This window comes from Paralichthys olivaceus, chromosome 5 (assembly GCF_024713975.1).
Source record: "Paralichthys olivaceus isolate ysfri-2021 chromosome 5, ASM2471397v2, whole genome shotgun sequence".
NCBI lineage: Eukaryota > Metazoa > Chordata > Actinopteri > Pleuronectiformes > Paralichthyidae > Paralichthys > Paralichthys olivaceus.
The window spans coordinates 3,082,510-3,098,052 of record NC_091097.1 but is presented as its reverse complement, the minus strand read 5'-3'; the positions used below and the strand labels follow the sequence as shown (position 1 = coordinate 3,098,052).

The 15,543-nt window shown below is 43.8% G+C and overlaps 2 protein-coding genes across 13 annotated transcripts in view; both read left to right on the top strand.

Annotated features, from left to right (window-relative positions):
* The window catches only part of hoxb3a (homeobox B3a), a 99,548-nt gene extending 94,847 nt beyond the window's left edge, over positions 1-4,701 (top strand). For all 12 annotated transcript variants that reach the window (XM_069525684.1, XM_069525679.1, XM_069525680.1 and 9 more), the window contains one exon: positions 1,069-4,701. In XM_069525684.1, the coding sequence (XP_069381785.1) occupies positions 1,069-1,931 (863 nt within the window). In that variant the 3' untranslated portion in view covers positions 1,932-4,701. The remainder of the gene's footprint in view (positions 1-1,068) is intronic.
* A 148-nt stretch (positions 4,702-4,849) lies between these two features.
* hoxb2a (homeobox B2a) lies at positions 4,850-12,868 on the top strand. The gene is made up of 2 exons (XM_020103650.2): positions 4,850-9,764; positions 11,317-12,868. Exons 1-2 carry the CDS (start codon positions 9,281-9,283, stop codon positions 12,168-12,170), a joined length of 1,338 nt encoding a protein of 445 aa, XP_019959209.1. The 5' UTR covers positions 4,850-9,280; the 3' UTR covers positions 12,171-12,868.
* Positions 12,869-15,543: the final 2,675 nt, after the last annotated feature.

The following is a 15,543-nucleotide window of genomic DNA, read 5'->3' as shown; positions in this document are numbered from 1 at the left end:
TGTTTTTCTCATTTCCAAAACAAACATATTTATCTCATGCTAGGAGTGAATTACAATCAGCCAGTAGGTTCCACTGGTTTCCAAAACCCAAAGCTCATGAAAGCCACGAAACACAAGCAACAGTCAAATCAAATCAAATCCATCTGATAAAATAACAAGATGTGCGACAGGAGCATTTTCACACCATCATCCTCATCAGTTGATGTTTGAAGACAAACTGCTGAGTGCAAGTCAGCTGCACGTCTTCCTCGTGGTCCTTGTGTTGCAGCTGCTGTTGCTGTTTGGGGGGTTTGTCTTTCCAGGCGAGATGCAATTTAGCCGCCCTCGGCCAGCGCCAGGGCCGTGGTCTCTTAATAACTGCCACTGTTATGAAGTGTTGACAACTAATATCAAGGGATAATTCAGCCGGCCTGTCCAGACCCCCCTCAGCTTTATTAAGAACCTGAATGCTTTCAATTTTCTCCGGCATGCAGGCAGACTATTTGATTCTCTCTGTCTTTCTAGCTCTCTCAATCATTTAAAGGTCCAGTGTGTGAAATTTAGGTGAAAGGGAACAATTGGCATATTTAATGTAAAACAATCCTCATGATGTTTTCACTGGTTTGTTTCATCTAAATTGTACAAATTATATTTTTCTATACCCCAGAAAAGACTCTTTATATTTAAATACTTTATATTTACATGGAGGGAGTCCTCTCTACAGAGGCCGCCATGTTTTTCGTATTAGTCCAGACTGAACAAACTAAACACCTTTTGAGTTTTTATGACAACTGAACTACCACAGGTTCTTTTTCATGTTTGGAAGGAGAGGGTGAGGTGAGGGGTGTTCAGTTGCAACATGTAACTTCAACACTAGATATCACTTAATTCTACACACTGTACCTTTAATTCATAATCATTTTACCTGCTTCTCACTCTATCCTCTTTTTTGAAAAAAGCTCCTACTTTCACCCTCTAAATAAATGTTCTTTTGGATGGGGTTTGCTTCTTACTTATTTTCCTGTGTCGATTTTTTCCTGTCATATCATTTGCCCTGTCTCTGCTAAACGTTGTCTTTTCTGTCCTCAGCATCAGGAGGAGCTGAAAGTGGTAGCAGCGGGGAGAAGAGTCCTACCAGCGGGTCGTCAGCGTCATCTAAGCGGGCTCGCACGGCGTACACCAGTGCCCAGCTGGTTGAGCTGGAGAAGGAGTTCCACTTCAACCGCTACTTGTGCCGGCCACGGCGCGTGGAGATGGCCAACCTGCTCAACCTCTCTGAACGCCAGATCAAGATCTGGTTCCAGAACCGACGCATGAAGTACAAGAAGGACCAGAAGTCCAAGGGCCTGAGCTCCAGCTCTGGTGGACCCTCACCGACCGGCTCTCCGCCCCTGACCATGCAGTCTTCCGCCAGTTTCCTCAATTCAATGCACCCCATGGGTGGGGGAGGGGGGTCAGGCTATGATGCCCCATCTCCTCCATCTTTTGGCAAGCCCCACCAAGGAGTGTCTTACTCCATGTCCACTGCCTACTCCAACGTCCCCATGAAGGGCTGCCCCTCCCAGCAAAAGTACGGTGCCCCAGACCCGGACTATGGTGACCCCCATCCCCACCACGGCCTAGTGCAGGCCACCAATGCAGGCTATGGGACTCCCACCAACATGCAGGCCAGTCCAGTCTATGTGGGGGGTGGCAGCTATGTGGAACCCATGCCTGGTTCGGGGCCCTCCATTTATGGGCTAAACCACCTCGGCCCCACACCACCCCACCATCAAACAATGGACTACAATGGCGGAGGGGCTATGTCAGCCGCCAACCAGCACCACGTGGGTGGGGGGCCCCCCCCGGGTACCTGTGACCCACCCACACACCCCACATACACTGAGCTGTCAGCGCACCACACCTCGACTCAGGGCAGAATCCAGGAAGCACCCAAGCTCACTCACCTGTAGCAGGTTTGGAACAAAATGACAACGTAGGAAATAGTGAAGTTGACACAGGTCAAGTAACATGATGTGACTCACTAACAGACTGACTAACATGTGGGGACTGTACGGCTGCAATGGGACGACAGGGGAGACAAAACAAGACGGACTTAAGACATCCCGTGGTTTGTCCTGTGCTCTACAGTCAAAAAGGACGTCAATAAACCCCACCGTGTTTCCACTGCCTTCATAAAGAGCCCCATCAATCCGATCAGGGCCAGGGCTTTTGCTGTTGCCTTCAAAGTGCAGATAATTGCATTGCAACTAAACAGAACTTGTGTCTGTAAGCTAGTCGCAGTAATTTTACCCAAACCATAAACCACTCATGCTGACACAATCTTGCTCTAAATGAGGAAATGAGGAAAAATGTATTAGAGGACATTATCCACAGTTTTTATTTTAGATCAGTTGATTCTTTTTTACCAATGTTTACACAGACCCTATTATAGAAATATTGTCCCTTCGCTGAGTGTATCACTTGTGAATCACAGGGGAGAGAAGGTGCACAGTCACTTGTTCCCCATGTTCCCCTGAGAACAGTAGAGCTCCTTTTGTGGCACTAGTGCAAACACATCACCAGCTCTATGCCATGGCAGCATGATTCTAATAATACGACACCACAGTCAGTCTGAAAACTCCCGATATTAACTATGATATATCCTAAAAAGCCTTTCATGAAAATATGTTTCAAATAACACCTAAATAAACGTAATTTACTGTTTAATGTTGTATATTTAAATTACTCAGAAGAATATTTGAACCAGAATTATCTACTAGTGATAACCCCCATCCTCCATGGATATCTAATGCAATAGCCTACTGGACTTTACTGGACAATTGTTGCTTAAACAAAGAAAATTTTTACAGTTGTTCAGCTACAGCATTGAGTAAAACAGCCCATAATGGCTGTGTTAGAGCTATATGTGCTGTAAAATTGTACATTGATAATAAAATCCCCCCCCCCTTCTTAGACACATACACAAACAGCTCTCCCGCCTGGTAAATGAAATAGTTGAGATTTTAATGGGCAGTTAACGAGGTGGTTAGATTTATGGCGCTGAGCTCTCTCCCCCCCCCAGGCAACACATGTTGTTGTCAGCCGAGCTGAGCTATGTGGAGGGCCCTGCCTCTCCATCAGCAGCAGAGGAAGAGCAGAAATATATATATGGCTGGAGCCGGTCTTCTTCTGGCTCATCCAACCTCCCCCCCCCCCCCCAGATTCCTCAGAGCACATAAAACCACTGGATGGTCCTCCCTTCACTGTCTCTTTTGTCTCCCGTCGTACCTGTCTCTGTCAGTCCAGACTCAATCACAAGTTACCCACTGTCTCCTGTCTGTAGCAGCAGCACATGGCTTCTGAGGGAGGCAGAAAATACCCCCCCCCCCACATACACATTCACACACACACACACACCCTCACACATCCATCACCGCACATGCACTCACCACCACCTCCATCACTCTTAACAGGGTTTATGAAGCTACAAGCTCAAAGGCTAAGCTAGCTCCCATAGAGACACATGTGGGTCAAGCTATGTCGGCTAATCACACGTTCGCACATGCACACGTAGCAGTGCTAAGCTAGCTTCTTCTCATTCACACACAGCCAGGTTTGCCAGCTGTTGACATCTTCAAACAAACACACAAGAGGACATGGAAGAGACATTTTTAAATGTTCTTATTTTAGCACATGAGTGACACAGGGTAAATAATAAGAGTGGAGAACACTATTTATTTATGTTGGGGTAAGTCATTGCCCTCCTCTCTCTCTATCTCTCTTTCTCTTTCTCTTTCTCTCTCTCTCTCTCTCTGGAAGGGTTCAATGACATTAGCGCCACACCATTGCGCAAAAGTCCACATTTTATATTGTTTTTTTTGTTATGTTCTCACATATCTTGACTTTTAACGTGGATACAGGGTATATATTTGAACAAAAATGCATGTCCCAGGAATATGAGCTGGTGTGTATCACACATTTTTAAAAACAACTGGTTGCATTTGTCTGAACGGTCGGTGAGTGCAGTTTGGGGCAGCACACACTACAGCCCTGTGCAAAAAGGTTGCTAACAAGCTGCACTGCACTCACTGACGTTCAGAAAGTAAACCAGTGGTTTTTAATATGCAGATTCATATACATGCTTTTCACATCTGGGCATCATTGTTGCACTTAGAGTTTACATTTTGATGGTTATAGGTAAAAAAAATAATAATAAAATCTTATTTTGAAGACGGAAGGCCCTCCAATCAAAGCGTCTTTCGCCAATGTGTGTTCAAGTGAACATTCATATCTAAATATTTATTTGTTATAGCCAGTTTAAAAAGACTTTCTGTTTTGTATTATTATTTATCCTTCATGTATTTATATCGAGAAAAAATACTGTACTTTTTTAGTATTTACCTGTTATGAAAGAAAAAAAAAACAACGTTGTTTCTTGTCCATTGTACTGAAGTTAAATTTTTTAGTTCTTGTATTTTAGAAGAAAATAAGTAGTTTTTATGTTCCTATAATGACCCTTGTACATAAATGTCTTGGCTTGTACAAGGAAAAAGGTAAGGATGGGGATTGGTGACCCACCCTTGCATAGTCAGAAAAGTTAGACAAACTATTAGCTGGAAAAAAAGTCTTTTTGGAGAAAAAAACAAACTTCTTTCTTTGTCATTTGTAGCTCGCTTTTCTTTCACTGTTGAGAGAGTTGTCTGTCGAGCAATTCTTTAATAAAAGGTTATGTTATTCAGAGCTATCGTCAGTTTTATTAAGACTCCCAGGACTCATGGTCTTTCAGGTATTTTTTTTTTTTTTCATTACCCACCAAAGCCAACAGCAAACCATCACACTTTTTCACTGCTGGGTTTTGCTTGGCTTCCAGCTGTGCCAAAAAAGATGACTGCACACCAGGTTTACAACATTTTAAAGTTATCCGACTTTTACAATGATGCATGTTCTGGTTGATTATCCTCTTCTTGAAGATAAAATATTCCCTACTAACCCTTAAACAGCCGCTGGTGAAGAACCTAACAAAGACGTTGCTGTTACTATGTTGTATCTAAATTTTTTGTGCGAATGATTTGTCTGATTCATGTTATGTGTTGTGCACAGCACCTCACATATATTTGACCATTAAGTGATGGTTGAGGCTACAAAATGCTGATCCTGGATTTAAGATCTGGTGTCTCTCTGGTTCAGGGATGATGTGATACTGATGTCAGTATCAGGCCAAAGGATCAGCATCACTATCACAAATCACTCCCAGTTATTATTATTACATGAAAAACAAAACATCTCTAAACCATTAGGAAAACTTTAAATCTGCTCTTGTCTCCTATGGTTTCACAAAGGTTTCTTGCAGGATGCTTGGAAACCGCTGCAATCATACTTTACAATGCTACTGTTTAGAAGCTGATGTAAAATACTGCGTTTCATAACGGTAAAAGTAAAAGGTGAGAGCCGAGACTTTTTTCTTAGTCAAAAGGAGGACGGTGGCTGACTGAGGAGGAAACGTTGGCTTCATCTCTGTTGTTAACTGATAAATCATTGTTCAGTCTGTTCTCAGTGACCAGTGTTCATTGCAGTCACAAGTGCCCTCATAGTATGGAATGCATTCAGCAGCTCTAAGTGTTACAGGTGCTGAACAAATCGTGTAAGTCTATAAATTCAATTAGGTGGAAATTAATGTTTTAATTTGTAATAAAACTGATCTGGGGAACTTGGGTTCAATTCCCTTAAACATGCAACCCATGCTGCAGAAGTGTCCTCGTGCAAGACACTGAAACCTGACCTGACCTCTAAACTTGGACGTATTTGCATGAGAAAAATTTGTTTTTCTGCTTGAACATTCCTCATGTTTTCCCTCAAGAATCATAATAAGTTGCAGTAGTGTTTTTTTTTTTGAGCAACTTCTGTGGGGTGGTCTGACATCTTCTTAGCTTTATTCTGAAAATGGTGAGCAAATCCTTGAAGTCTGTGTTGAAGCTTAAGAAAAATATTCAGCAAGTGGACCCTTGAGTAAATATTTAGTAATCAGATTTAGTGATTGATTCATGGCCCCAAGACTCTCTGCCGGTTCAGTGGATGATGAGTGTATGGATGTCAGCCATGTCTCTGCTGACAGATTTTATGTACTAGTCTCTATGCATGCAGACACCACTACTGAGCACCTATTCTGTTCTGTTAAAGAATCAACTCAACCATCTGAATGTGTCTCTTTATCACTGTTCAGCTCTCTGGGTTGATTTTTTGTACAACAAAGCTCATTTTCAGTCTTTGGCAGTGAAATAGTTTCACTTGGAGACACAGGATGAGTCACCTGTGACCAGACTGGGGAGTCACTGAAGGGAAGCTGAGAACTTCTCTCGCCATCTCTTTGTTTCCATGTTTCTTACAGAGACACGTGATGATTCTCGTGCTTCCTGTTTGTCCTGTGTTAATGTTTATGACCAAAAAAAGAAGCCCTGAGGCCTGCGCCTTGGCCTGGTCACATGGTCTCTAACCCCACCCCACCTCTCTCTCTCTCTCTCTCTCTCTCTCCTGGGCCTGAGAGCAGCAGCTTAAAACTTGGAACATAAATCAGGCTCCCATAAATAATGGCCGCACTTCCCTTTACATCTCCGTTGGACTAACAGACAATAAAAACACCAATAAGCAGAGATTGGATCTAATTTATTGCCTCATAAAAGCAGACGAAGAGCTCAGCTCGACTGCAGCTGAGAAGAGCTCAGCTCACACTGTGCAACACGCTCACACGCACGTACACAGCACTGCTGCACAGTGTAAACTCTACAGAATATAACGGAGCATTAATAAGGTGACGAGTGTGAGGAGGAAACCTGTGTAAATGGTCACTTGTGATCTATATCTTTGTAGCGTGCAGCTGCTCTGCTTCTAAATACCAACAATAACGATAACAATAAGAACCTACAAGCTAGTGGAAGCAGTGGCTGTTTTTATAGGATAAAAATAAATGATTTTATCCCATAGACTAAACAGAATGGCGTCTACAATTAAATTGTGATTATATAACATCTGAAACTATTTCATTTTACAATTTATTTAATTGGAAAACCAGCCCTGGATCAATCTAGATCTCCAGTATCAATTATCACTAACTACTAGGATAGGTGGGTTATTAATTTTAATTAATTAGAGTGTTAATTTAGATCTTAAAAGGAAAAACAGGAAAATAGTCATTATAAGTTACGTAGTGCTGAAGTAGAGGCTGCACATAGGGCTACAAAAACAGAATAAAAAATGAATTTAACTACATATAAAAAAGAAAATTGAATAAAATTGGATAACTCCTACACAGTCCACATCTTCAGTAGTAATCCACACTCCCAGTGTTATGGTTCGTCGTGCTCTCCACCTAAACTCCACAGACACCGGGTGGACTTTTACAATAAAAATCTGTCTCAAAATATATATTGTTAAAATAAGTCAAATCAATGTAAGCAGAGCGGTGAGAAGTACTGTGACACCGGAGCTCAGTCAACAGCCTGTTGTTTGGGCTTGTGTTTGCTGTGTGTGTGTGTGTTCATGCAGCCTCGGCCTACTCACTGCCTGCGCCTTTCTCTGCGCGCTCAATGGCCCCTTACTCCCACACACGTCCCCGCTTTCTCTGGCTCGCCCTCCCTTGTTTTGTCAGAGTCAGTGGGTGAAGCCAAATGGCATGGGAAACAGTCGAGCTAAATAGCTTTTACCAATTTGGCTCCAGTTTCTGATCTTTTTTTAATTCAATAGATAAAATGTTTCCGTGCGACGTTTCCAAGTGCGTAAGAGCTGCGCGTAATAGCGGCGTGAAGATAACAAACCGTGGAGCTAAAGCAGAGAGGGTAAGACTGGAGCTTCCCTTGTTATTGAGGCAGAGAGCGGCCCACTGTCAGCCTCTTTGCAGCCACAGAAAGATTGATCACCGCACTCCTTTTTTTTCCCCACTCGGGCTTCCACGGGCCCTCCCCAAAATAGCCTCTGCTAAACTCCCGAGGTCCTGATCTTTATTTTAAAAAAAGCTACATGTGCGTTCTGTTAAGTGTGAGGGCCGCACACTGCTCACTTCTCACTCCATGTTACATTCACGTCCCTGCAGCCGTGTTATTATTACTGCTGTTATAGAGGAACATGTCTCCTCTCCTTCATGGTATCATGGAGCGACCTCGCTGTGAACCCGCTCTCTCTCTCCGCGTAAACACACCGTACATTTTTAACTCACACACACACACAGACACACTGGTTGGGAGAGAGAAACATGCGAGCTTGCAAGAAGAATTTTGGAGTCTGCCTGCAGAGACTATTTTAGGTTGAGATTATATTTAGAGAATATCTAGGCTTCTCTCTTTCTTTGAACACACACAAGCACACTGCTCGAACACCTAATTTAAGAGGTAGAATAATTAAATTCATATAGAGACCTTTTTAAAATACAAAAAAATATACACTTACACTTAGGGTCTCTTCTCACCTCCTCTCAGATAAATCTAACTTTCTCTCTGTCTGATCTGATTCTGGGTAAATCTCTCCATCCTCCTCTCCTCCTGAGCCACTGCGCCATCTAAACGCCTCTCCACATTTCTTTCCGTCTAAATTTGGGATTTTCAGCTTCTGTCACACTTTATAAGATTAATGAGCCAGAGTGCTGTAAACACTGTTTTTTGGGGGGTCCAGAAGGAGCCATATTGCAAACAGAGCTGGCTCCAGCTCCATTCACCGAATGTTAACTGTCATTACATCACGCAGAGGATCGAAGGAAAAACATAATTGTGGAGATGCTCTATTGTTTGTGGTACCGGGATGCGCCGCCGACCCGCCGCCCACACGGCGCACATGGCGACCGACCGCCTTCACTTTCCCCTTTTTTTTTGCCCTCCCCAGAGTTGACCCCCCGTTAAGACAAAAGAATGGCAGCTATCATGTGGGAGCCCAGAGCCTGTCTTTGCCACAGCATTTGGTGGAAAAATAATAATGCTGCTTCCCACAGCCACCGCCGCCGCCAGGCCACGGCCACCGATTGGCTGCTTTGGCTCACATGACCAGGAATTGGCTGCAATTTCGTCCCATAGTTGTTCAGTTTAGCTTACCCAGGTCCCCATACGCTAGTAATATCACCAATATACACAATTATTATATAGCCACCGCATTTACGCCACTGCGGTCGGGAGCCTTCACGCTCGTGCGTTTTTTTTCATTTATTTTTATTTTTTAAGAAGCCATATTGTGTAGTGTGCGTGAGCGGCGTGCGTGTTTATGTGTCTTGTGTTTTTTTATTTTGGGGAAGGGATTGTTCGGGGGTCTCGCCGTTTGAGGGTGAAACCGGTTTGAGGGAGCTATGAATTTTGAATTCGAAAGGGAGATCGGTTTTATAAACAGCCAGCCATCCCTAGCAGAGTGCCTGACGTCCTTCCCCGCCGCCCTGGAGTCATTTCAAACTTCATCAATCAAGGAGTCGACAGTAATTCCGCCTCCCTTCGAGCACACCATCCCCAGCCTCAGCCCCTGCACAGCCAGCCAGCCGAGACCGGCTGCGAGGAGCCAGCAGAACCGGAGAAGCTCCGCCACTAATGGCCTCCAGACGCACCACCGAGGCGCCCAGCAGCCCGGACCGCCGGGGCAGGCCCCTGGCCCGGTCACAGCGACCCCGGCCGGTCCGATGGCCCACGAGTTTCCCTGGATGAAGGAGAAGAAGTCGTCCAAGAAGTGCCCCAAGCCCGGGGGCAGTTCCGGCGGTGGCGGATCCATCATCCCCCCCGCCTCGTCCTCCCCGTCGCCGACCGCCTCCGGGTACCCATCGGCGGGCATCGAGTCACCTACAGGTCGGTATGCAGGGATGCGGGAGCCAGTGCATGCGTGTGTGATGGGGAGTGTGAGGGATGTGTAGCCTGTTTTATTCTCTGTGTGCCTCTTCATTTCACATCCACTTTTCTAATAATTCATTACATACAACAAGGAGATGACATTGCCTTTTTCCTCCGCTGTGTGTTTGTGTGTGCGTGTGCGTGCGTGCATTGTGCAGTGCTGTGATGCTGTGTCAACAGGGAAGCCATATCTAGACCCCTGCATTATGCTGCAGTGCTGTGCACACTCTCCCATCATGTGTCTAAATATGCACACACTAACAGCTTCCACACTTTATCTGTGTCACTGAGTGTGTATCAGCTTCACCCTGAGAGCAAACCTTTCACACCAGCATCCTTTCATTGCTCCATCAGCATGGAGCTTCAACTTCCAAAATGTATTGTGACCATATACAGAATCATGCATGGTGAGAGTGTTTCTTTTCTTCATCCAGCTTGCACATGGTAGCTGCTGCTGCTGCTGCGTGTGTGTTCCTATGATTTCACAGCAGCAGCAGCAGCGGCAGCAGCTCCCTACATTATACATTCATAGCACAACTGAGATGGTAGCCATATTGGATTGAGGAAGGAAATATAATGGCGAAGCTATGTTGAGGTGGGGGGTTGGGGGTATGAGCTGCAGCCACACAACATACACACTGCACACAATCTGATTTTACAGGGGTTTGGGCCATTTCTGTATTTTACATTTTTTGCCACACACACACACACACACACACACACACACACACACACACACACACACACACACACACACACACACACACACACACACACACACACACACACACACACACCTCCCATAGGTATTTTTAAATGAAAACTCTTGTTTCCCTTTCTTCCTCTCTCGCCCAATTTCCTTCCTTTTCTGCTCTCATTCATAAAGTCACTCATGCTCTTGGTTGCGTTTCTGACAGATAGCGCCACATTCGTTCCACGTCGATATTCCCACATTTCCCTGCACATTTCCTCCCTGCAGCATGATGTATTTATTTTGCTCTCTCTCGCCTTCCTCTGATCACACGCTGCACAATCTCACACTGAGGCTCTGTGCTCTTCACCGAGGAGAAAACCCCACTTTGAATTTATGATCATCTGTCTTTATCTGCGCTTTGTTTTGGGGGGTTTTCGCTCTTTCTGTTTTACCAGCACCAAATTGGTCCCATCTAATAGTTTGGTTGCCAGTGTAATTGGAAGGAGTATTTTTTATGAGATGTGTGTGTGTGTGTGTGTGTGTGTGTGTGTGTGTTTTATTACTGTTTTATTACAGAGAGCAGAGCCGAGGGGATTTCTGCTTGATGCCGAAGCAGCTTATTTCTTGGCTCGAAATCTAAGACGCAATAAAACTGTAGAGGTTTTACGGGCTTTTCATGAAGTAGATTACAATTTGAAGTTAAAAGGAAATAACACTAAAATAAAAAATGAGCGTAGTTTAAGATTTTCGCACAATAAATCCCCCCCCTCGCGTAATTTTGTCTCTGTCTCCTTTTATTTGTCTTTCTCCCTGCAGACCCGAGCCAGGCTGGTCTGGATGGTGGAGGAGCCGGGTCCCGCCGGCTGCGCACCGCATACACTAACACGCAGCTGCTGGAGCTGGAGAAAGAGTTCCACTTCAACAAGTACCTATGTCGGCCCAGGAGGGTGGAGATCGCGGCCCTTTTGGATTTGACCGAGCGACAGGTCAAAGTTTGGTTCCAGAACCGGCGCATGAAACACAAGCGCCAAACGACGCACCACAGAGACGGCGGCGGAGGCCACGAATCCAGCGACCCGGGCGGGTTTGAGCCGCTGGAAGGCGCCGATGCCTCTTCTCCGTACTCGAGCCAGCCGCTGGAGGCATCTGGCACGGGGGAGGCTACACTGGAGGGCGAGAGGGTCAGCGGCGATCCATCTTCGGCCGCCGCCTACGCTAGTGACAGCGCGGACAATGCACAGCCCACACCGGAGGAGGGAGGCCGTTTGAGCCGCCCCGAACGCCCACCGATGCCCGGGGAATCTGGCTCCACCGAGGTCGCCGTAACTCACCATTCCCCTCCGCCGTTCACCGCCACCAACTCCGCCGACAACCCGGGCCTGGCGGTGGAGCTGAGCGAGGCCGGGCCCGCAGCAGCAGCAGCCGGGGCCGCGTCGAATTCCTCTTTCTCCGAGCAGCGACACATCTCCATCACCTCCTCCGGCTCTTCTGCTGCCCCCACCGCCTCCTCATCCTCCTCGCTCCCCGACCTCACCTTCTTCGCCGGGGACCCGTGCCTGTCGCCCAGCCTGCAGAGCTCCCTGGATAGCCCGGTGGATTTCTCCGAGGAGGACTTCGACCTGTTCACAAGCACACTGTGCACCATAGACCTGCAGCACCTCAACTTCTGAGAGCAGCTGCAACACGGAACAATTCAAACTGAAAATAAGAACCAGAACAAATTAAAAGAGGAGTGGACGGTCAGGCCTGTGGATGAACAATCGAGCGGAGGACGCAGCACTCGACGAGGACTCTGTTAAAACGATTAAAAGCTTCTCGGCAACATTCCTGAAACATTTCTGAATGAAAATTATGTTGTTTTTAAAATATAATTTTTTCTTCTTGCTGGTTTAATTTTGTGGATATAATGTAGTCTAAGAGAGACGCAGTAATTTTTTTTTTTAATTTTAAAGATCGAAGGGAAATATTTTTTTTTCTACAATCCAAACGTTGTGGATTTCTTTTCTCCCTGTTGTCCGAATGTCAGGTATTTATTGCCTTTCTTGATTTTGGTTGAAGTGAGTGAACACTTCTCGGTGTGTGTGGATTTATTTCATCTTGTTCTGGTGCAGCTTCGTGGATCTTTACTAACTTCTCAGGAACTGTTCACGGAGCCTAGGTGCAGAAAGCTGGACTGCTTTTAGAAAACTGAAGAATGAATTCACTCTCTCTCGGAACGAGACGAGGCGAGAGGGAAGCCCTGCTGATGACCCGACTTTTAGACCCTAGTTTATTTATTCAGATTCTTTAATAGTGAAAATCCAAATTATTTATTGTATATATATTTTCATAGTGGAATAATAATAATAATAAAACATACAAACATTTACGACGTGGCCCATGTTGTTTTGTTTTTATACCTTATGATTTATATGCTATGTATTTTAAATAATTCATATTATGATGATTATGTCCAGACAGGGCATGGAGTGAATATTTTTATACTTGAATATTTATATTTTACTTTAAAATAGTACAACAGCGGATTGTTTATATTTTTTTATTCTGATAATTCAATACAAGCACACACATATATATTTATTTATGTGTGTGTGTGTGTGTGTGTGTGTATGTGTGTGTGTGTGTATTTATATATATATATGTGTGTGTGTGTGTGTGTGTGTGTGTGTGTCCTGGAAGTAGTAGCCTATATAATCTACTATATAATACAACAGCAACTGCAGATTTCACTTCAGATTTTTGGCTGTATGTATTTTTCCCACACTATAAGTATATATATATATACAAGTAGCCTGCTGAAGTGTATATGGAACAACTCATGAGTGGTAACTTTGAGATAACTCTGAGAAAGAGTGAGCATGATAAAAAGAGAGAAACCAGTCTAGGGCCGAAGCCTTTTTACTCTGTCACATGTTAGCTTAGCATATTGAGCACTCTCCCTCTGAAGTGAAGCTAATGCTTAGCATGGTGTGACCCTCCACCTGCATGTAGCCTTTTAACTGAGTTTGTTACAGTGCAACATATAGTCTGTTAATTGGATGTGAGCATGGGGGTAGATTGTAGTTTTGCATTGCTAGTTCTTTGCCATTGTTAGGCCAGTGTGGTGAATGTGTATGTAACCGTGGGCTAGTGTGGCTACAGCTCCCTGAAGTGTGAGTGGATATGGAGCTAACTAGCTGCACCTCCTCCCACCGAGTCAAAATGGCGCTGAAGACAAAGCAGGATGTGAACAATGAGCAGTGGCAGCCATTACAGGATGACTGGCTCACTGTGACAGGGGTGTGTGTGTGTGTGTGTGTGTGTGTGTTTTCCTCTCTGGGAGGGAGAGCGACTCTAGAAGACAGAGGAATCATTTCCATTACACAGATTCAAGGCACATTTATGGCTGACAGCTTTACTTCTTATAATACTAACCAATACTAAATCCACAAAAAGTAGTAATACTAAGATGAATACTACTTATAATATTATTAGCCCTCTTTGTGAAAAACTGATACTCTCTGGGACCCAAGTATTCAGAAAAAAGGAACAAAGAATTGGCTCATTATTTCATAATTTCTACCTCACAAAAGCTGTTGTGCATTTTTAATTAATACAACATTGCGTTCCGATAAGAGGCAAAATGTGGATTTTATAAGCAAAAAACAACACAACTTTAATTAATGGTGACTCCAAACCCTGACTGAGCAGTCTGAACATTACCTTACACAGCAAAATGGGATCATTGAATGCTTTGACCCACATATTCACTGTATCACTGACTGAGGATTTCACATATAGAACATTTATATATTGATGTATGATCAATGTGATAAAGTTCACATCTTGGGTAACTGTCAACACAAGTGATATTGCTCTTTTTCTGCTCTGACTGACAAATCACAAAACTGATGATAGACAGATAAAAGCAGTGTTGTTGAAATACAGATATACCACAAATAAGTATATTTGTGCAACACAACTATTTATTCCCTTATATACAATACCAATCATTTTTGCAGCTGCTACTTCTACTACCTCTACATCTTCTACTTCTAATAATAATATTATTAATACTATATATCAATAATCATAATACTGATAGCATTTCGAAGTGATTTTAATTTTTGCCAGTGTTGTAACGAGACAATAAATAGACAATATTTATCACAATGTAATTTCCTCAGTCCAGCTCATGGGTTTTGAGTTCAGCTTTCAGTATAGTTTTTCCACTGAGATAATCAATACATGAAGGGTCCAGTCCCAGCTATGCTTTAACAGGTGTCAGTAAAATGTTGGTAGTACATCATGTTGTTTTATGCAGACTGAAGCTTGTGGGCAGCTTGGCTTGGCTCAGGCTGCTGCACAGTGAGATGGGATATGACAAATGTCATATTTGGTTGTTTACTTGTATGACAATAACAGGCCTACAAAACCAGAGTGACGTGCTCTGTCATATTTTCTTAGGTATGAAGGGGCTCAAATAGCTGGATGCTAAAATGATCAAAAGACAGTGGTCCATCTGTGAGGAAAAACTAAATGAACACAATGGAAACTAGTGACATAGTGTAGACAGAAAACAGCAATGGCCCCAGTATAGAATCATGGAGAACTCCACTGATCTAAAGAACCTTAAGGAACTTGAATCCCATACAAGGACAAAGGTATACTGACCTTTTCACTATTAGAAATAAGGGTTCCAAAAGTGTTCTTCCTGATAAGCTTTGGTTCTCCATCATTGAAGGATTTAAGATCTTGTTTTTATCAAAACCATTGTTTCAAGGGTTCTTTAAGGGTCAAGAACCATTTTCATTCAAAGAACCCTTTTTGTAAGGAATGAGTTCTTTAAGGATTGTTAAAAGAATTGGTGTTGGATAAGAAAGATTTCTAAATCAAACCTTTGCAAAAGATACCAGCAATTAAATAGGTTTCTATTTGGGGACAACTCAAAGAACCCTTTATGGTCCTAGTAAGCATTTCAATATCTGAGAGTGTACATCTTAAGACATTCAATAAAAATGAAATGACCAAATGCAGAGCTGAAGACAACCCTGCACTGTTAAT